At 39.4% G+C, this 22824-nt stretch overlaps 1 protein-coding gene and 1 long non-coding RNA gene across 3 annotated transcripts in view; one reads left to right on the top strand and one right to left on the bottom strand.

The window, feature by feature from the left end:
- Window positions 1-8: 8 nt before the first annotated feature.
- prickle1b (prickle homolog 1b) lies at window positions 9-22360 on the bottom strand. 2 transcript variants are annotated; one of them, XM_043236510.1, is made up of 8 exons: window positions 22123-22360; window positions 6902-7084; window positions 4772-4885; window positions 4074-4208; window positions 3011-3214; window positions 2732-2918; window positions 1658-2512; window positions 9-1567 (listed from the first exon to the last, which is right to left on the bottom strand). In XM_043236510.1, exons 2-8 carry the CDS (start codon window positions 7070-7072, stop codon window positions 636-638), a joined length of 2598 nt encoding a protein of 865 aa, XP_043092445.1. In that variant the 5' UTR covers window positions 7073-7084; window positions 22123-22360; the 3' UTR covers window positions 9-635. The 2 variants fall into 2 exon arrangements, with proteins under 2 accessions (XP_043092445.1, XP_043092444.1); XM_043236509.1 differs by lacking the exon at window positions 22123-22360 and adding an exon at window positions 9337-9541.
- The window catches only part of LOC122342579, a 28419-nt gene continuing 20299 nt past the window's right edge, over window positions 14705-22824 (top strand). The window contains exons 1-2 of the long non-coding RNA XR_006250600.1: window positions 14705-15742; window positions 17020-17126. This is a non-coding gene — a long non-coding RNA (uncharacterized LOC122342579). The remainder of the gene's footprint in view (window positions 15743-17019; window positions 17127-22824) is intronic.

Below are 22824 nucleotides of genomic sequence, written 5' to 3' on the forward strand. Positions count from 1 at the left end.
AAATGGAATGTATTAAATCGCTCTCGAATAATTTTATTGACATCTTAATGTTAAAAAGGATAGTATGTTACCTGTGGTGAAATGTACATAATAGAGAGAATATTCCCCCCAACACTGTTTAAGCGCATAAGCATATTGTAGACAGAAACATGTTTAAGGGTGCAGTTATTACACCTGCAGAGTAACATAATGAGGCCATTAAGCATATGAATAGTGCATATATATTTTGCATTTGCAAACCCCTGGTCAATAAAATGGCAAACCTCAATTTTTTTGAATAATAATTACAACTCCATCTGAGGCCAGGAATTGTGGTAATTAATCATTTAACATATTTGGATATAAAAATATCAGTATTCCAATCTTAATTTAACAAATATACATTGCTTGCACTATTAAATAATTATTTAGTTAGTCTACATGCTACTCAAGAAATTTAGCGTTTTTGGGAATAATGCTTTTGCTATACAATGTACAAAGAAATATTGTTACTTTCATTGCTCATACCAACAGCAACACAACTGACACTTCGTATTTGCAGAAAACTCCAGAAAAAAAGTTTTGTTTTCCAGCTTCTTTAAAATCACAATTGTGTATGTTCCAGCTGTAGCAGATGTCAGCTTTCAGTCCAAAGTCTAAGAAATTATGCAGTTCTTGCCCTTATGACCTTTCTTTTTGAGTTTGGTCCGTGAACCGAAAGGAGGTGTTAAAGCAGTGACGCGGGTTGGATAGTCGTCTGTGTAATAATGAAAACTTTGAGATCTGGGTTTAGGGATTGGCTGACCAAGAAAGAATCCCTCCTCTTCTGACTCTGAAGATGAAGAGGAGCATGTCGAACACCAATCATCGTCGTCGTCGTCGTCATCGTCACAAAAGTTTTGGAAATGGTCCATTCGGACCATGCCCTGCTGAGCAAAGTCTGATGGGGTTTGACGATAAGAATGCTGACTGTGTGCCGAGTGATTTAAAAGAATACCATTCCTGGGTTCTGGTATGCTTGAGCTGATTATCTGAGGCACAACATGCAATTTTCCCCGATTTTTGGAAGGCAGGTGCAAGGCATTTTCTGAACGTGTTTTCCGGCCCTGTCTGCGTTTGTGATGTCTGTTAGCAGGACGCCTCTGTGCCTCCTCCTCCATGTGATAAGTCCGTCTGCGGGTCCTCTCGCTCATCGGTGGTTGCCGCAAGCCTAGTCCACCATAACATCCTTTATCCATAACGTCATCAGAGAACTTCACTTGCTGAGGTCTGGATTGGGGCTGAGATTGAGACTTGGTCCTCCTCAACACTGGAAGATGCAGTGGAGAGGGTGGTTCCTCTCCAAAATAGGATGGAATTCTGTCCTCTTCTTCCTCATCATCCCTCTCTCCTTGCCTCAGTGTCTCTTCTCGGTCCAGCTCAGAGGTTAAACTCCTTAGGGAATTGGCACTTCTGTGGAGCATTGAGGAGTTTAGTGTGCCCATGTTACTAATGTTATCACAATCATCCAACTCTCTCTCTTGGTCTTTCATGTTTTGGAGGGAGTAGATGGTCTGTCTCTCTTTGCTGTCTCCATCCACTGAAGCTCCTGTGAAATGGAAGAATGAGTCATTAAGATTTAAGATTAATTTAAAATTGATCAAGACTGATAGATGCTGTTTGAAAGTGACATTCCTACCTGTAATATTTGAGAGGGCTAGAGAATCCATAGAATCTCTGATGTTGAGCTCTGCCTTCTGGAATTCACTTGTAATGCACTCCAGTGAGTCCTCATACCATTGCCTGGGCTCAGACCAGAATCCAGGTACTGCTCCCTGATCCATCTCCAGCTCTTGAATCTTTCTAGCACTAGCTGGACCAGGGTGACTACCATAGGCAGAGTCTCCAAGTCCATCCTGAGATTGGGCCCAAAACATTTCTGTGTGGTGTTTCTTACTTGCCAAATTATGGCTGCTGATCTTCATTTCTGGTTTGGTCCTGTTGCTCTCTGAGTCTTTCATCATCCATGGCTCAGTTGGCCTGATATCCTCCGTGTGAATGACACCACGGTCTCCAAATTTCAGTAGCAGCTGAGTCATGTAGTCTTCATGCTCAGCCCAATCTTCCACACAGTCCTCAGGGCCGTCATGCTCATCACGCTCTCTCCAGTAGTTGTCCTGTGCAAAGTTGATTCTCTCCAGTTGATGACACACAGTCTCCGTGTTGTCACTGTTGTCACCACAGAGACTGGGGGTCCTGCAATCTGTTGCTGAATAGAGTTTTGTTTGCTGGCACTGCTCTGTAGGCCGACTACTCTTTCCCATTCGTATGCTACGTCGAGATTCCCGTGATCTGGCGGACTGAAAAGCTGAGTCTGAAGAGTCAGAAGCATGGACGTCCTCACCTAGGCTACAGTCCTTAGAGCAGTAGATCCGGCCCTCTTTTGGAAGGAACGGGCAGCCCAGCAGGGATGTTTTGCATTGGGCACAACAGAAGCATTTGTCAGTAGCATGCCAGTGTACACCCTCATACGTCATTTGAGCATGGTCGACTCCTGAATGAAGAGAAATCGGCAAGTAAGAAATGCTGTACTTTTTCAACCAGGTATTCATACAGGTGTAACATAGTCGCCCTATTCTGCTCTTGAAGAGCCACCTTCCTGTAGAGGAATGCTGGACACGGTTGGAATTAAAGTCTGCAAGAAGGTGGACCTCCAGGAGCAGGAAGAGTCATCCCTGCCATACAGTTTTTGGTTGTTCCAAAGGTAACTCACCAATATTCTCCCCACAGGCCTCACAGTACTCTGCATATAGTGACTCAAAACATCCACAGCAGAAGGGACGGCCATCCTTCATGATGTACCTCTGTCCTCCTAGAATAGTCTCGCACTCGAAGCAAGAGAAGTGTTTCATGTGCCAGTGACGACCTTCAGCTTCAGTGCACTCATCAGCAAAGATTATCTAATGAAGAGACAAAATTAGAAATTTGTGTTGCCTATGTACATTTAGTTTCTTCAGATATTGGTCCTTTAGAAAATTAGATCTATATTCACCTCATCACAAGCTGAACAACGTGGCTTCAGAAGCTCTGCATGATGTCTACCGCAGTAAATTTTGCCATTGTGGTAGAAATAGATGAGATCTACCAGAAGTTCTTCACAGGTGGAACAAGTGAAGCACGCTGGGTGCCAGCAAGGTCCGGGTCCCGCTCGTGAAGCAAACACCGCCATCTCTCCACCCTTAATGTTCTCTTTACACTGCAATTAAAAAAAAATGAATTTATGAGAATTAAGGGCTACTCTGGTCATACAAAGTCATCCTACATTTTACTGGGCTTTATTCTACATTCTTCTTTGGAACAAAGATATTAAGTTTTAATTAAAATAGACCTCCATCTCTGTTGAAATAGGCTTCTAAAGACCAACTGAGCATGACCAAATGTATGATCATGGTCTTTTTATAAGTACTTTTGCCAAAGTATTCATTTCACAGCTGCTTCCCATTATTACTACATGGCCGTTGGCCTTGGAAACAGGGGTGTTGAGTGTCCCGCAATTTTTTTTCGGCAACGGAAACCAGAGCCTCGAGATTAGCACTGCTCTGCAGTGTCTTGTGTGGCAATTTGTGGTGAAGGGATACATCTGTTATTTGGAGGTATTATGATGCTAGACTTTTTTGGTTTGTGTTTATAAGTCTTCTCAACAGGAAACAACCCTCTGAACTGGCTCTCATGTGCTAACTCCAGCCCCTGAAGGAGATGGTCTTCAGCCAAAGATTGTGTGTTGTAATACTTAATCTTTTCCATGAATTTTCTCTGTGCTGTGGTTGTCTTTAGGCCATAATTGGACCATTTGCCCGATTCCAAGTTGTCTGATTTGCCATGACAAATCAACACTGTTTCCAAGTGAATATAACATGAAGCAGAAACTGCATTTTCATAAACGTAAGTAGATTTGATATGGACAGAATTAATGGTCACAGGAACTACTATATAGTTGCAAAATCACCTTCAGGAGTTTCAGTGTGGCCTCTTTCATGCCCTATTTTTAATTTTGATATTTGCAAGTTGAAATTTTAACAGATTGTGGGAAAAATACCAGGAACGTTTATACTTACATGCTCGCAAACGTGCTGGAGGGCTCTGGGAGGCAGTTTTGGTGTTCCCCTCCCAAGTGCCTCTTTCTTCCTCTGAATGCTGAACATGTGGAGTTCCCGTCTCTCCTCTTCACTGAGGGACTGGCAGTATCGGATCTGTGTTGAAGCAAAGGTAAAAAAAGATTGGTTTAAATGAAGAACAGATGGATAGCTGATATAAGTGTTATCAAAGGATTAGTTTTTTGTTTAGTTTTTTTTATTAACGGGTGGGAAAAGTTTGCATTTAATGCCGAAGTAGTGAGTTTCTTTTCTGGGTCTAAATTAAAAAGTTCATAGATCAACCTCAAAGTTTACAACAGACTTGTGGAACTTGTACAAGATGACAAAAGAAACAATTTGCTCTGTTTGGCCCTGGGGGCGGGTGGGGGATGCCACACGTGAAGAGCCTTTTTGTAACCCACAGTTATGCCAGGAATTTGCTAAAGTGCACAGGACTAGGACTTACAGCAAGCACCATAAAAATCACAGAGGAGCATTTTATTGCTGCTACAGGAAAGGAGAAAGATACCCCTTTGTGATGGAACTAAAACATCTTTGTATGCAAACTTGAGAGGGATTTGTATGCACTTCTGTCTTCGAGATCATAAAGTTCTCCCCATTGTGTATTCCAGCAGTCATCTCTGTCACTTTCATCATTCGTTTTTTTTTTCCCTTCGTACCTCATTGTCATGTGGTGGCAGCTGATAGAGAAGTTGTCTGATCCTGTGTTTCTCTCCTGGGCTGTTGACATATGGCACCTTCTCCTCTGGCAGGCACGAAAAGTAGATCTGAACCTAATGGAGAAAGAAGGCAAACAGAGAGTGAGAGGATTAGGGTTTGCTTTCAACAGCTGAAAGCTGAAATGAGACACCAGCCTCAATTGGTGCTACATCATTCAACCTGTCATACTGGCTTCTCCCGATTGTCTCCCCCAACAAGGGGGAAGTGGGTATATCATTGACCGGGACAAAGCGCTTAAACAGCGGTGTCTGTCAGTGGCGACCCTGAAGAATATTTATGGGGCTGTACGCCTTTAAAGACACAAAGATAGATGCCTGCTGGAATGTTCCTTGTGTTTAAGTGTTACTATCCAGATGAAGGCAGATTGTTATTTCTGTAGCAGTGGGGTTGGGATGTGAGTGGGATTCGATACGGAAAGCTGTCGTACAAATTGCCCTAAATTCTCTCTAAACCTCAGGAATTATGTTTTTGCCTTCAAGTTACAGTTTCTTCCTCATTCAAAGCTGATTGCAGTGCATTTCACAGAGCTGAGAGAAGAGCTTTCATAAGGATGTCAGGCCTCCCACTCCACGTTTTGAAAAACGAGGAGAAGGTGGGGGTTAGAAAAACACATTCAGCTTCACTCCAGTCCCTCTTTGACTCTAGACCAGCCTCCACCCCCGTTGGTTCTGCATGTGTGTTTGTGTATTGCCTTGTTTCTGGAAAGTGCCAACTAGCCCCTAGACACAGTCTCGGGTCTGTTTGCTTACTGCACACAGCAGGGCAAGAAAGCAGGTTTACTAAATGGCTGTTTTGTTAGGACTAGTACTTGAACCACACAAGTACAAATCAAGCAGTTTAAGCCAATGCACCAGCTTTGACAGTGGTAATATTTTTAAAGCGGTAACACTTTACAATAAGGTTCTATATGGTAACTTAATCTAATTCAGTAGTTAATTTGTACTTGTCTAATTCAATAGCTGTCTTAAAATAGTATATAGTAGTGGATGTTATAATTTATGAATTGTAAAATTTTACTTAAATGTTTTTATATTTTGTAAAGTGTTGAAACCCCCGCATTAATAGTTACATAGTTTCAATGTAATGGTAGAATATGGTTTTCATTAAACAGTGGATTTGGGAAATATTTACCAGACAATACAAGTTCTAGCAAACATTCGATTTATCGGCATGCAAACTAAAAAGTCATTTAATATATTTTTTGAAAACAATGCTATTAATTTTCCTGCCATAGTATGGCAGTAGTTTGTTTAAGCAGTTTGCCATTAATGACTTCACTTGCTGAGACTCGTCTCAGTGGGGAAATAAAATGCCTTCAACAGTTTGTACACCGCAGGGAGGATTCAAAGCAATTACAGCTAATTCTCGTTCCTCACAATGGCATTTCTTTTCTAAGAAAAATGGTTCAACTGTTCAACATGTAAATATTTTCTCTCTCTAATTTTCCTACCTCTGTAGTTCTATATTAGTTGTTCTGCCCTTTAAAAGTGTTCTGAGTTGGCTTTGTGCTGCCCATCAACACCCTGTCAGTCAGATATAGGATGCATGTGTGCACAATGTCAAGGTTGAGAGGGTCCAGTCGCCACAAAGAAAGCTTGCCAGACTTTGCCTACGTCAAAGTGTACATTCATTAAGAGCCGTTGGCCTCTGTGCAAGGTCATGTGCAGCTGTGCTTCACAGCAGATAAGATGCCAGCAATGCATGGATTTCCTAAACTTCACATTCAGAAGCTCAGACTCCCTTTTAAAATCTCATACCCAAGTGTGAAGGCAGCCATCAAACTTCAAAAGCTTGACTGGCTGGTTTTATATCACAAACCTAAATTGGCTGAGAATCAGACTTGAAGTAAAACCACGAAAAAGGGAATGCTGCTTCTGTCTGGCATGAAATGTCTAAAAAAAATTGTGGAGTCGGAAAGGGAAAGACAGTTTCTGCCTGAATTTCAGGGTGTCTGCAGATAATTAGAAGCATCAAAAGTGTGAGTTATGCTTTATACTTCAAGTTACGGCTGTTTGCTCTTGACTTCGGTGAGAAATCTATGCATATAATGGGATAAGCTTAAGGTTTACCTGCTCAGGTCGTAGTCCAGGAGGAACCCATGTGTACTCCTCCAGAGCACACCCAGAGTCATCATCAGAGGTTGAGCTCCTCTGAAACCCTATTGCCACTTTGGCTCCTCTCGAGTCCATGTCCGGTGCCCGGGTAATGGGCCAGATCCCTGATGTAGCCTCAAGACTCATCAGATGGGGCCACTGTTCAGATTAAAAAAAAAAGAGGATTTAGGTTTTAAAGTTTGATACCCAAACTTTACAGCTGCATCTGTTTTGTGAAATATGCATTATCCTTAGGAGAAGAATGTTCTTTAAAATGGAGAGAGAGAGCAACTCCCGGTGCTCGTACACAGTGTGCGGTTTCCTTTATCTATCTGAGCTTTGAGAATTGCCAGATTTTTAAAATAAAGGGAAGTTGTGCTTTCAAAATGTTAGCAGAGTCTTGCCTTTCAGACCAAGCCTTAAGCCTGCAGATAAGATGTCAGTGTGTACACGGAGCAGGATTAAACACTCGTGGCTCTTTCTCCAGGCCTTCTTTATCTTGATGCTTAAGCACTTCAGAGTACTTTCTGTCAGATAAAATGCCTTTGGTCCCAAGGTGTTGAAAAGAACACTCCTACTTTAAGTGTTTTGAATTGCAAATGAGCTCGATATAGTGTGTGAACACCCTTGTTTGGGTTGAGGTCGGAGCTTCACAAGCCCCCTCTCTCTGCTTGCCCTTGAGTCACAGAGAAAGTCCTAAGAACTTTTTGTTCCATTATGTGACAGATTACTGATTAAATGTTTTATCAGAGGTCTTAACTCCCAAATATCCTATTAGATGGTTTCTGGTCTTGTGCATGTTATGAGTTATGTTATTCCCAGTATTTTAACTACCCTAAGAAGCAAATATAATAGATTTGCAATACAAAGAGGCATCGATAGGTAGGGATATCTTGGGGCAGATAACAATTTCCCTGTTCTCTTAATGGAAAATGTCATTTGGATTGCCTCAATCACAATACAGCTCACCTTCTATGACCCCGGTCAAATGCGAATTAATTTCTCACATGAGTGCCCAGTAGCTTCTCACCAATTACCACATCTGAATGACAATGAATGGTCAAATCCACATCCAATCCTCTAAACCAAGCAATCAAAAAAAGTGCCAGACTAGGATGTTTAATGAATGCCTTAGAAAAGAAACTGAATTAATTTAGGGCTCTATACATTTATAAAATAATTTCAATCGCCTGTTTTAATACGCAAACACATATAAGGCTTTGGTATTTTCTCTGCCAACTTTGGAAAAAAAAAAAAAGGCTTAAAGGGTAGGAAATGCCTGCTGTGACTTCCAGGGCCAACATACACAAGCACTCACATTACACCTTGTCACTCTCTGGCACCGACACAATGCGTGGCTTTGTGGCAAAAACAAAAACAGAACGGATCTACTCTGCCCTGTTTTCAAAGGAACGTACATATAAGGAAAGGAACATTTGAAGAGAGGTCGTTTTTGAAAAGTCGCAACAGCAGAGAAATGTAAACACGCTCTAGATGTATGCCACTGATCTGACTGGCACCTCAGACAGGAAAGTGTGCGTTCAGCTCTGGCCGGGAGTTACCGTGTCAAATATGAAACACTTATGAAATAAACACAGACCGGTGTGTGGATTAACGGAGGCTTGGATTACAACCATTCCACCTGAGGCTGAGATTCAACAAGCCCGGGCTTCACAGTGCCACTGTTGTCAAGCCTAGGATATAAAAGTTTCTCTAATGTAAAGTGTCAAGTAAGCTAAGCGAGTTTGACATGCTACAAGCAACAGTGTGACCAAACATTGATACATGCATATACGGACCAAAAATTGAGCTGTATGACACTTTATAAGTGTTCACCTACCTCAGACCCTAGTATAAAAAAAATATATATTTTTGTAATTGCTGCATAAATCCATTTATGCCACCTTTGAGCAGCGTTAAGCAGTGTAAAGAAAACCTAAAATCCACATTTGCTATGTAAATTTGCCACTAGATAAAGTTTGCAGAATATATATGCATTAATTGTACTACCATTAGCTTCAACACTCAAAAAAAAAAAGAAAAGAAAATGCATGGCATATTTAGTCCTTCAAATTTTTTATTTATATATTGTAATGCAAACTTTGACAGAGGAAATGAAAACCTGCTGTAGCTCGATTATACCTGCTATATAGTGATTAGACCCCACTAAAACTGGTACCAAGATATTGCAAGTGTATTCTTGTATTGTAAACCCTTAACATCTCAGCTCCGTAATGCTAAAATGTAGTACTTCCATAACAAGTTATTTCTGCTATTAACTAAGTTATTAACTGCTACTTTCTGCCTGTCATCAAATACTTATCACTCAATCAAACTGTGAAGAATTTCATATTTACAGTGCAAAACTAGTTTAAACTTGATTGTATTTTGTATTTTGAGAAGCATCTTACCTGTGTGTAATGCATCCTATAGCATTCAGGAAAAGCCACCAATTAGTGCAAGTTACACTGGAGTCTAGCAAGCATGTCCACAACAATATCAGGTAAATTCCGTCTAAATTCCCCTGAGGCTTTGTAGCTTACGAAGTCAGTGCGAATGCAGTTGTTTCCGGTGTTTGTGAACACGTTGAAATGAATGCATCGATGTGTGTGCCAAGTAGCATGTCTCCTTGTAGTCATACCCCCCCACTGGGCCAGCCCCCTTCACACTCAAGCCCTCCCCCTACACTTTAATCTGAAATCCACCCCCATCCCAAAACAACCTTCATCCAAATTCCAGCTGTAAGAGAGCTGTCCACATCCCACGGCAAACCCTCTTCAATCCACAGAGCCATTTGTTTTGTTCTTAAACATTCAAAGTCAAGTACATCCTGGAAGGGTTCATACGCCATTGAATGTTGCATAAGTAGCATCAAGGGCTTGTTATTTTCCATCAGTGGCCAAGAGTTCCTGTTATTTCAGCTACGTTTATCATGTCAAGGAAGAACAGGGAGTGCTAAGGAAATTATATGTTAACCTCACAGAATCAGATATGGGATTGGAATAATGAATTATGTAAACGGCTGTTGCAATACTTTATATCTGTGCATTTGTTTCAAAAATTGCTTTAGGGAAAAGGTTCCAATTAATGCAAGTAGTGGAGGAAGAGTGCAGAGAGCACTCTTGTGTTCTTTCAATACTGAATGACTTTCATCTGTCCACTGTTGTTTTGGACCCCAATTTCTTTCAATGTTAATTTGTCAATTTGTTCTCTTATCAGACCTTAATGGCCATACGGGTTGTTTCCCAAATCTACTTGTGATTTGCTTCTCACATGTTCTAAGGCATTTCTATAACCTATCCTCCTCCTCTTCATTTCTTCAGACTGAACTCGGTGTGTTGACAGTGATGATGGCCCCAATGGCCATCTCTCACCTCCACACTTCAGTCGGAAACAATGACCTTATTGTGTTGATTCCTTTCCATTTCTAGAATCACACAAAGGAAAACCACGGAGAACTCATATTCTCTCAAGAAGCTTTAAGAACAATGATCAAAAAACATAAGTTTCAGGGTTATATTTCATTTCATCTTTTTTTAAAATTGTGCAAGTGTTTAATGACACATGTGCTGGTTTTATCATACTCGCATAACACAAAAGCTGGACCCTCCTCACACGCATCTCTGTTTGGTCATAGCTACTTAATCACAATCCAGTCGAAACGCCACATTAAGCCTGTGTGAAACTGCTAGACTGAACAATTGCCAAATCATCCAAGTCACCGTGAAGAACTCGAGCGTCTTCCAGAACTTCCAGAGAGGTCGTTGTAGACAGCGAGATAAGATAGAAACAAGAGTACAAGCTAGCCAATACGATTCCTCCTTGGTTTTTGGCCGAAGCTGTGAAGAACCACTTAACCATTAGGACGATCTATATTAGAAACCCCTTTCTTTCCTTAAGATGCTTATCAGGAACACCATTAAAATGGCAGAAAATGCCACTGCGATTCTTAATAAGAGAAATATGAAACCAAGAGAATTAATGAGAAAGAAGAACCTTAATTTTCTAGAGAAAATGCCACTTATTGTGAATGTTTGTCTAGATATAGACGAAGAATCTGCAGTTAATGGGCCTTTTTCCTATCATTTCCCAGAGCAGGTTCACAACCCTTCCTGCTTCCTTAGCTTAAGTTTGCAGCCTATTACAGCAAAACCCTGCAGTTACCTCTGCACTATCTTAAAGGAAAGGGAAGCTACGTGCGAAACACCTAGGGTTCACATCCTCCTCTTCCCATTGTAAAATGGGCCGACCTTCCCCTGGCAAGCCATTATAAGCGATAACGCATATTTCACCTCATTGCCACGCCAATTGACATGTGTTTAAGAATGGATGCTGCCTCACTGCATTCACATGTCAGTGCTACCTAACTAATGACGCTTTTTTCACTGACCCCTGACCCCTGTGCAGACCCATGCTCCCTTTGCTCATCTCTCTAAGTATTTAGATTCGCTCTTTCCTTCCCGTGTTAATGACAAGGCATCAGATTAATGGATCGTGGCACAATTGGTCGTAAACAGCTGCTCCAATTACAGAAAAACCAACATTTGTAAGCAATACCGTCAAAAACAAAGTGCTTGATGCCTTGCTATGGTTTACCTCTTTTCTCTGCATCCAGTCCAAGCCATTTATATCACAGCCTCTGCAGGATGGGTGAGTATGCTGTTGATTTGATAACGACCGAATTGTAATGCCTCACACCGTATGTGCTTTAATTCACACTTTCAGAACAACACATCAGAGTCTCTCTCACCTGACAACCGTGGACCAATACAGTCTCTCGGAAGCCGTTTCCTTAGATCAGTCGTTCTGATTTGATTAACACTGAGGATTACGGAGGAGGAAGTGATGACGCACTGAAAAGTCTTTCAGGGCATAACTGTGAGTTGACACAGACTCGCTCTGACATATTTTCCGTGTCTGAGCATTTTTGTAGTGTAATTGCATTATGACAAACAGAGAATATAGTCGGCCGCGTGACTTTAAGATCAAGCGAAGGCTTCTGCCAAACGGTTAAATTAGCAGTGGGTTGAACACCTACTAATGCCTTTATTTAAACTATAATCATTTAGGACAAACGTCACATGACGTCATTGATGCTCATTATACAAGGTGCTAGTGTGGTTTATGTACCAAGAAAATAAGAGAAGAGGTGAGCAACAAATAAATAGATTGTCATTTAGATTAAAATGTACATTTGTTTTAATAATGTTTTAGTCCTGATTTCCAAAGTTGCAAAATCTTAAATTCAAGGTTTTTGTGAAAAAAAAACGTTAAAACATTTTAATGAAAAAAATATATATAGTTATGTATTAATAGTTTCTTGTATGAGTTTAATTGTCAAAACTAGGTACTAATTTACTCTCTTACATTAATTTTACATTATATATCTAGAAAATTTTCCTGAAGACATTTGTTGCATTTGTAATAGTCTCTTAAAATCAGTGACCGTAATGAAAGTTCAAATATTTCCATAAAGTTTACATATTAAATCCTTGCACACTGAGTCTAAAATATATATTTGTCATGCTTTTAATTGAAATGCGTGCTACGGATGCGAAAATCGAACCTGATACAAATTTTTTTTTATGGTGGAAGAAAGTTTGTAAGGGAAGTGTAGAAACGTGATTGGCACGACATGAGGTCGTATTTATTTTTCAATGTGCAGACTCGGTGTGCAACAGCCTTTAATCTAAATATTCTTATATATTCCTAAGCAAAACTACTGATATTCTCATAAAACTTAATCAGAAACATTTATACTTTAAATGCACAAACTAAACATTCGACTTTACTGAAATCTCAAATTGTCATGCCTCCATTTTCCATACAGTGCAGATCACCAAGCGTCTACTTTCCCTTCAATCGCAGTGTCACCCATTATCAGCCCATTCACACACTCCTGAACTCACTACTGAAGTCTGAATTTGAATTGAATTGACTATTCACACCTGGAAACTGCCTTCCAGACATTGAAGCCTGATTAAAGTGATTTAAAGTCTCACCCGTTGCTGCCAGTCAAAACACCATATCCATTATCAATGCTTCAGCAAGTGCTTTTCTCACTGTCGTGTTAATACTCAGACTCCCAGAAGAGTAAAAAGGCACAAGCTGGTGTGAGATATCAGGTCATAAAAGAAAACGGTAAACTTATATGTGCCAAAACTTTATAGCCTGCCAATGAATGTTTGCAAGACACCTTCACAGGGTTGTAAAGCTTAATAAAAAGGAAGTAGTCATGTTCGTGAATAGTTTGGCAAGTGGAAAGGTCAGATTAGCCAGCAGTACTGACACGCTGTAATGTGTAGAGACACGCTGTTTGATAAAGAGCTTTTTAAAAGTTTTCACACAAGCTAATTTACATCCTTTGGGCATTAGCCACTGTTTTAAACGTCTAGCAAGTACATAAAGGTCCCTTAATTTAAAAAAAAACATCGTCATCCTATTTAAATCCCATGGGGATTCATGGTGTATTGTGTTACATAAGCCTCTATTGATAGTTTTCATGCCTCAGTACAGTAAAAACAACATTAATTCAATACGATTGCCACGCAAATTATATGTATTACACTAGACTGAAAAGAAAGAGTGACATGTTAAAAAGATATTTGTATTTTGTCCTCTTGTGGATGCATGAATTTTTGGAAACCTGACCTGAACCCGTGTTGACTGTAAAATACTGTATTTGAGACTTTTTTAAATACTGTAATTGCATTTAGGTGTGACTGTATTATAGAAGTATATGGTATAATGTGGAGATGATTATAGTAATGATAATATATGCGGTACGTGTCTGGCCTCTCATCTGCAGGGATCCAGCTGCGTGTGTGCAGGCATTTAGTCCATAATGGGCTCTGTTTTAATACTGGCCTCCATGCCCTCTCCTGCCTGCCTAATTTGATATTGTTAACTGATACATTCCACTTTAAAAAAGGAGAGGTCACGCTAACCTCTCCAGACACAGGTGGGCTTACCCGCAGAGGATATACAATTTCACAAATGTAACGATGAGATAGAAGACATGCACAAACCCATCAATTTTAATTATTATTGTTTGCCTCAATAATGTCCAGGTGTCTTTTCATACCAAAATATTATTTATTTTAAAGAAATAATGATTAAAAAAGATACGAAAGCTGTCCCTGGGGCAATATTTTTTTTGAAAGGCATTAATATTTGCAATTTAGGATCGCATACATGCTATAATAAATTATATAAACAATAATAGTTGCTGCTATTACTTTTTATTCTAAACAAAGTTTTTTTTATTTTATACACTAAATATTTAATAGCAGTGATACGCTAATAATTATTTATTTTCCTGTATTTTTGATCAATTGCTATATTTTTTACAATATAATAACTGATTTAAATGTATTTCCTTTTTGTTCGATTGTTTATGAAATTAGTGCTGTTAATTTATTAATCGCATTCAAAATAAAAGGTTTTGTTGACATGATATATGTGCGTGTGCTGTGTATTTATTATTTCTATAAATATACACATGCATGTATCCATTAAAAAATTTAAACTATATGAATATAAATATAAACGTCATTTTTTTTCCAAAACATACGCTGTATGTGTATTTATATGTACATAATAAATATACACAGTGCACATATGTTAACAAAAAGTTTTATTTTGAATGTGATTATTCACGATTAATCATTCGACAGCACTATGAGATCTGACCCATACCGGACGTTCTAGACTTAAAGAGACAAGGTATACATACAGTGTCCACCAGGCCATTTGTCTGACTGCCAGCAATTTTTAATGTTTAACAGTATACGTTGTACATGTGTGCATTAATTACTCATAATGAGAGTGAAATTTAAAGTCTTGCGACCACAAAATCATGTGTAATTAGAGGTGGTCAGAAAAATGTCTTGGGGGGCCTCACGTAGAGAGCTGAAGACCACCCAGCCCAACAACAACCCTCCTCAAACTCCACAGAGAGCATCAGGCCCTTACCTCTACATCTCCTAATTACAATCATTTGCCTCATACCGAACGAACACCGAACATCTGCTCCTAATGCTGCTCACTGTGATTATTAAGGAGATTTTACTCCCAGGTCGACACACAGAGGAAGCGCAACAGACAGGAATAACAAGGAGAGGTACAAGTCCGTGCGATTTGTTTTTATTAGCAAGGATACACTGCAACATGTTGAAGCAATGAGCCTGATATGTTTTGCTAGTTCATTAGTTAGTTTTTCCTGGCTCCGGATCCTGGCGTGCAGTTTAACCAGGTGCCGATGAAGAGATCATTGACTTAATGTGGTTGACGAACCTCACCGTCTAATGTCAGTTTACGCTCACGTGGCTGTAACAATAACGGCAACGTACTGCTAGCGTTTGGTGAAAGGAAAGCTCTAAGTAAACTAACGGCTTTTGTTAATGAGCTTTAAATGGTTAGTTTAGTTACTCAAGTGTGATGTATGTAAAACACGGACACCTTGCAATTGTGTGGCTGTGTTACAATGTAACATAAATACTCTCAGCTGAAATACAGTACTACCAATCATATTTTTAATAGTAGAATGGAAGCCCCGCCCCATAGCTAAAGAAGCCTCTTTGAAAAAGGTGACTGGTGTTGTGCTAGCTTGACTAGCCTGAAAAATACAGTTTTTATTTGCAAGTTTTGTGCTAAAGAAGTGCAATTAATGACTGGATGTCTCATTTGCGATGTAAAATTGACAAAGATTTCAGTTTTATCTTGTAGAGCTGTACTTGGATGACTGGAGATAGCTGCTCTGGGGAGTTTCCAAAATGGCCGCTGAGTGAACTGACTGGTTTGACTTAATTTAGTCAAGTGAGTATTGTTTTTATCCGTGATCATTTATTACCTACCAATTCATATTATCTAGTTTTAAAGTTGTTAATCATATTCGATTTAAGATTGTTTACATGGTATACGTGTGTGCTGGGTATATTTATTATGTATATATAAATATACACACATTATATTTGTACATTAAATATATTTGTATATAACATATAAAAATATATACATGCAAATATTTTATTTATAATAATATATTTAGTACACAACATATATTAAGTAAACAAAAACTTTTATTATGGATGCGATTTATAAACAGACAGTACTAATAGTTGTCATTTTGTAATATTCTTTGACCTCATAATTTCCCATAACTCCAGTCACGAAAGACTGCTGAGCCCTGCTCCTTTCTCACAAATGACTGCAAAACGTTTGTTTTTGATAAGCTGTTTTACTCTGATATATATCTCTATACAAAAAAAAGATGCAACTGTTTCAATTTCATCGCGACATTTAATGTAAAATGGCCTAAAATCCGAAATGAAACCAAGAATGTCCAATTATTTCCAAATGCTGAAGTTAGCGTACCTATTTTTGGCCGAATGGTCAAGTGTTAGTAAGCGATCTGGAGAAGCAGCGGAGGCCACCTACACACCGCTCGGAGAGAGCCAAACACAGACTTCAGTCATTCGGATGATAAATTGTGCAACTGTGAATGTTATCTTGCATCATCCCCATTTGGAGGGTAATTACACCTCTCTCAGCAGGGAAATGCAAGCCAGAAAACCAAGGAGGGGGGCAGTATGCGACAGTAATGACACTAGACCCCCAGGGCAGGTTGATTGTTTGAGCTAAAACACACATAGGGTGTTATACAATCCAGCCTGTTTCACATAATTCATAAGCTGGTAACATGACAAGCCTGGTGCTAATCACCATTTTGACAAACAAGACTGTACTTTACTTTCGCTGTGAGGTTATTTATACCTGTTGGGATAGTTCTTGCTTTGGGGTGGCGGTGGTGATATGTAATTCAACACCATGGGATGATATAGTAATCCTCGCATAATGCCTGTCTGTGTCAGGGGCCCCTCCGACAAAATAATGCTATTCTGTTCTTTAAACCTGGGCTGAAGCTTTACTTCCTCTGTAGCTTAATCTTTTTGTGGGCATGTGGTTATCGTAAAGTGATACTGTACATCTTTGGCGCTGCAAAAGACACTGATATCATAATTTGGTCCGTATATTGTCTTTTATTTATGGTACGCTGTGAGATGCGTTCAAACGAATCTGTTTATCTTCTGCAGATGTTGAAGATTTTGGCTTATTAGGCATGAAGGAGTTGGGCCATGGGAATGTAACATATAATCATCCTCATCAAGTCTCTCCGAGGAGCAACAAGTGTTATCGAAAGGTAAAGCCTTGAACAGATGTCAGGGGCCTTTTAAGAGATTCTGGTTTTCTAAAGTAAACCGCATGCATGCACACATATATACACTGTGAATTTCAGCAGCTTCATGGCGTGAAAACCATAGAAGCAGAAAGGATGAGCCTCCAAAACAAGCCTTTGCATGTTGCATTTCACAGCTGAACGAGTATAAATAATGAATCTCGTCCTGACGTTTCTCGTTTTCTAGAAAAGCTAAACGGTCTGGTTTCCGGGGGGTTCATTCATATTAACACACAGGATGATTCTTTACAACTTGTTATTAATGCTAGCTGTTAAACCCCCGTACCTTTACCAGCCAAACACAAGCGCACAATAAAATCTCTGTTTGTGCTGGAAAGCCCCGAGCATTCATTAGTAAACCACAGAAAATTTATAAGCATGTCTAGCATCCCACGCTATGCGGAAGAAGCTATTGCTGTATATTAAAGGTGAAATGTTTTTTTAAGTTAAAATACTTACTACGCAAAACCAACTATTATAAAGTTGTTTGCACAGGGTTCTCGCACCTTTTCTGAAATGATTTTTCACTTGTAATGTCTTCCAGTTATTGCATAATCTATCTTGCATATCTATGCATACTGTACTCTCAAAGAACTACTTTATGCAGAAAAAACATGAAAACTTCGACAGTAGCTGACAAAATTTCAAGCAGTAGCAAAAAAATTTAGATTACATATTATAAATGTATTTATCTTTTTATAGTTACTGTATTAAAAGAAATCTTTTAAAATCTTTTTGTATCCCTTTGCGTATACTTAACTCTTTTGAGCCAAAACTTACCTAATGATTATTTGTCATCCAATTTGAATATGGACATGCTTAAATTGGCAGAAGCCCTATAATATAATGCATAATTGTTCAAACTACTTCTACCTAGAGAAGATATGAGATTGACATTAATAAGACATTAATAGGAAATACCTCAAACACAATTTGAGTTCACACTGACCATATTGTGTGTGTTTGAGTGCGTGCATGAACCGCTAGGCCACGACTCCGAGTATTTGACCAGCAAATGACTGGCAAGCATGTGAGTGAGAGAGAAACAGTGCATGTACTTGAATAAGGACATCCTGATTGAATTTGCAAATTTTTAAGACCTAGTAATGTGACAAAATTCACATGAGAGTAATCAGAGGAAGTGCACATGCCAAGAAATCGGTCTCTGGAATATCACACCTGCTCTTATAAAACAGTTACAGTTGTAATGTACATGTATATTTAATCTCAATGCCAATCAGTTATGGTATCAGAGGAAACACTGATCTGTGCTCCTTCTCAAACCAAACAGCCGTAACTCAAGCAGCACGCCGCCCTTCAGCTGTCAGGATGACTGTACGATCACGGTTGAAATGCCCTTATCTCCTCGCTGTCGGAAGCGGCCGGCTGCTGAACGTCTGCCGCACGTGTTTACCTTGTCTCATCCTCACACTCTGATTATAAGGCAGCTGCCGGCAGCCGTCTGTCTGACTGAGCCAAATCATTACCTGCCTTTAATCTCCTGCTCTGATACCGCCTGTTGTGGGTAATTAGTGCACTGCCAAATCAACTTGTTCTCACTTGCATTTACAAAAAACTAAACAAGGAAAAGGGGGAGAAAAAAATCAAATCAACTGCCCTGATCCCTTGGCTTTGCAAAATATTGACTCTTTCTTACCTCATACTTAAAACTCACATTTTTGTCTCCTCCCTTGTGTTTTTTTTTTCAACCCGGATTGTGGAAAATGACGAGTTTTAATATTGACCCGCTGTTCCACAACGTGTCGGTGAATATGATTTAGTTTCATGGGCGAGCCAAGGCCAGACATTTGTGTTTCATTTTTCAGGCTCCGAGTAATTAGAAACAACTCAAGCATCTCTCACATCTAGCCAGACAAGTGCGTTGACCTACAAGCTGTCAGTCATGGTGGCTTATTTCCATTTTCTCAGTTTAACTGGGTTCACTTTTAATCAACTTCTCTTAGCTTTCAATGGGACTTTGTGTTGTGTGTTGTTGCTATACTATTGTAGTTTAGTGCTTTTATTTGCTAAAATTAAATATAATACGCTAGAAGCTTTTTTTTTAATCGCAATGCATCTTTTAGGATTCCTTGATGAATAGAGTTCAAAAGAAAAGCATGCATTGAAATAAATGTCTTTCGTGACATTATAAATGAAAGTAAATTATACATTTTCTCTCTCTCTCTCTCTTTCTCTCTGAAAAAAAAAAATTAAGCAAAAGAAAACATGTCGTTATGAGACAAATTGCAAATATAGCTGATCCTTTTTCCATTTAATGTTGACCTGATTACCCTGGCACAAAAGACTACAATGACACTATGAACTTCAAACAGCTGTTCATACTGGCATTGTCTTGCATTGCTTTAGACTATTTGGCTCTGCTGATGTTGTTGTCGTTGCTATCTGAGGAAATATTTGTTGTCTAAGAAGTGGTTTGAAGCAGTTGCTAGTTTAAAATACCAGCTGGCCTGTATCAGAATCTGACTCTTTGACTCTTTCAGCGCAACTGAAGAGAGCAGCTTGTTTCTGGCCCCCCTCTCCGTGCTTGGCAGCATTCACCGGCCGGGCAGATAGAAAGCTGCCAAATGTGTTCGAGGTGTGGGGTGATTTGCATAGGTGACTACACGACAGGGCCTTTCAGCATAAATGGACCACTGTGAAGCTCCTCTGCTCACCTCAAGTAAATAAACACAGATACATATACAAGCACTCCTCAGAGCATGTCCCGTCAGCCAAGATCTGGGCTTAGAATCGCTCTTTCTGTCGTTCTTGTAGCTATCCGCACACACGCGGACTTGTTCGCACACAAATATCCCTCTATTTCACATACTAGACAAATTTGCCTATCATATAAGTTCCAAACACAAATAGCTTAATCGACCCAAACTAAAAAAAAAAAACATATAAATGTCAAGACGGGCAAATTTGTTCAAGATTTTCCCATCTTTAACCACATATCTAAATTGAAAATGACTTTAATTTACAATCTTGATTCATTTTCCATAATAGTCAGTTGCACAAGAGCAGCTTGAAGCACGCCTTAGGTATGCAAGCAAGCGCACTACATCACTCTCTAGTACCGTCAGCTGAAACCCAGCTTCACATGTGGTCGTAATGGCTCATCTATTAACCGAGTCTTTACATAATCTCAGATCTCTGTTCGGTGCCACATTTGGAAATCTGCCACTTCCACTCAAGTCACCTGAGAAGCCCCAGGGGTCTAGTTAACTGGTTTGTTATTGACTCCCACATGGAGCGTCTTTTAAAATACCAAGCATTGCTTAAAGCAGTAGATCACCTCAAAATGGCTAACTCTGGTGCTGGCAAACTTTAACGTGTTACAAAATTGACTCAAAATTGAGTTGATTTGTTCTGTCTAATGCTAGCCAACGTGACGGCGAGTGAATGGTGACACTGTTATTTCCCCGTAAATACGAGAAAAAAATAAGTTTGCAAAAGTTTCTGCATTACTAAATAATATTAAGGTAAATGAATTCATTATTTTTCGTGTCTGTTGCCGAGCAACGGACAAGACGACGTGGTCAGGCCAAATCTTCGCTTGCTAGCAAAGCAACCGCTAGAGGACACCAACACCTAATTTACAAAACACTCGCTCGTTATCCTGCCTCAAAGATAAGAAACAGATGTACATCGTGCGGTTGAAAGTAGTTATATATATATATTTTTATCAAAATACTTTTGATTTAACGTTAGCTAGTAACGAAAGATAGTAGCTACGCGCCATTCAGGCTAATTCGAGTCTACACAAATGTTTCACAGAGAACCGATAAGGTAGAGTGTCTTTCTCCTTATATGGAAATGGTCCCCACCGGCTAGTATTTAACAACTAACAGCATTCTTTTCTTTTTATTATGGAAAAGGTGAGTCTTTGGGTCATGGATCGGTGAGCTGCATGTCAGGAGACCAAACGGCACCCTGATTGACAGGAAAGAGAGACACTTTAATGGCGGTAGCGACCTGAGTGACAGGGAACAGCTGAGTGTGTGTGTGTGTGTGTGTGTGTGTGTGTGTGTGTGTGTGTGTCTATACACACATCTGGAGACCCGCAGGGCTTCACACCAAATATCCATATGTTCTAAGTCACAGTGCGTCTATACGCACTATTCCTCCTTAAAGTGCGTCGTTTCCATAGTTTAAACGATGTTGCACACATATACAGTTCTTTTTTTTTTTTTTTTTTTTTTACAGAAAATACATCCTAAATCATTTGTGAATTCAGTCAGGGTTTTTTTTCAGGAGTAAAGTTGTTCAACTAAATGCTTTCAGATGCCATGCATGTACAATTGCTTTGGATTTCTGAACTTAGAAACTTGTAACGTCTGTTGGTTTTTCATTTTACTATTATTCCATGCGTGAAAATCATTTTTACTTTTATCATATCCATTTTGCCTGGCAAACCAAAGTCAGCGTAGAGTAACCATAAAAAACACGCAGAAAGCCTGTTCGTTTGCTTGTGAAAAGAACATAAAAACAGGGCGGACCACTTTAGATCCCTCATAAGCGTGCATCAATAATATTTATAGCAGCCTGTGTATTTGACTACTTTTTACTTCATGGTTAGACCACTTGACATTTTGGGGTCACCAAATAGACTAATTTAGTTATATAAAACGCGCAAAAGCAACACTAATAATTACATACATTTTTTAAGATTTTGGCCTAAATGAATAAACAAAACAAAATCTAAATTCTGTATCTTTTTCGTTTGTCGTCGACTCTCACGCGCATAGAAACTTCACGCACTTTCTTCGCCTCGTGTTATGGTACCTTAAACGCATGCCTACGCAGCTGAAAAACACCGTTTCTGATTCCCCCTTGTTTTTGCACATCACAATATTAGATATACCAGGCGTTTTACGACCCCGTGTTTTTTAAAAAAAAAAAAAACAAAACAAAGCGGCCTGTTTTAGGGCATGCGGTAATCCTTAAACATACTTACGCGGACGAAATGAGTTGATTTTACTTCCGTTGCCGTTAGAAAATATTCACAGATTGTGTCATTTGCTCGAGTCCAGGTGACAGAAAGTAAACCAGCGGTCTTTGTGGAGGACGTGGAGCTGTTCAGTATCCAAATAGCGCGAACCAGCGGGTCAGCATAGCGGAGAGACGCAGAAAGCGAGTTTGAATCCTAGCTGCGATGAGTAAACACGCAGTCTGCAGTCAGTTAAAGAGCCTGTGTGTTCAGTGCGCTGAAATGACATGAGCGATGCTCTCTGCTGATTGGCTCAGACGCGCGGCCCCCTCCAATCCCTCCACACACACACACACACACACACACACACACTCTCACATTCTTGCTTCTGCTCTCTCACTTTCCGAGGGGTCCAAAGTAAATTAAACATCAGTGGACGAATGAATGCGCAAAAGCGAACATTGATTGGTGCGACCTAGGGAAATCAGACTCTTAACCCGTTCACACAAAACTGTAAAACCATAATTGATAATCAAAAGAAATCTGAAAATATTGGTTACTATTTGAACAGTAGGCTACATAAGCAACATCTAAGTAAATAAGCTTCTTTAAATTCTTTAAAATTTTAAAGTTAATTAGTTAACAAATTTTTAATAAATGCGATAAGAGCTGGAATCCAGTATTTATTCATTTGGGATATATATATATATATATATATATATATATATA

The sequence above is a fragment of the Puntigrus tetrazona genome, chromosome 4 (genome assembly GCF_018831695.1).
Source record: "Puntigrus tetrazona isolate hp1 chromosome 4, ASM1883169v1, whole genome shotgun sequence".
Lineage (NCBI taxonomy): Eukaryota > Metazoa > Chordata > Actinopteri > Cypriniformes > Cyprinidae > Puntigrus > Puntigrus tetrazona.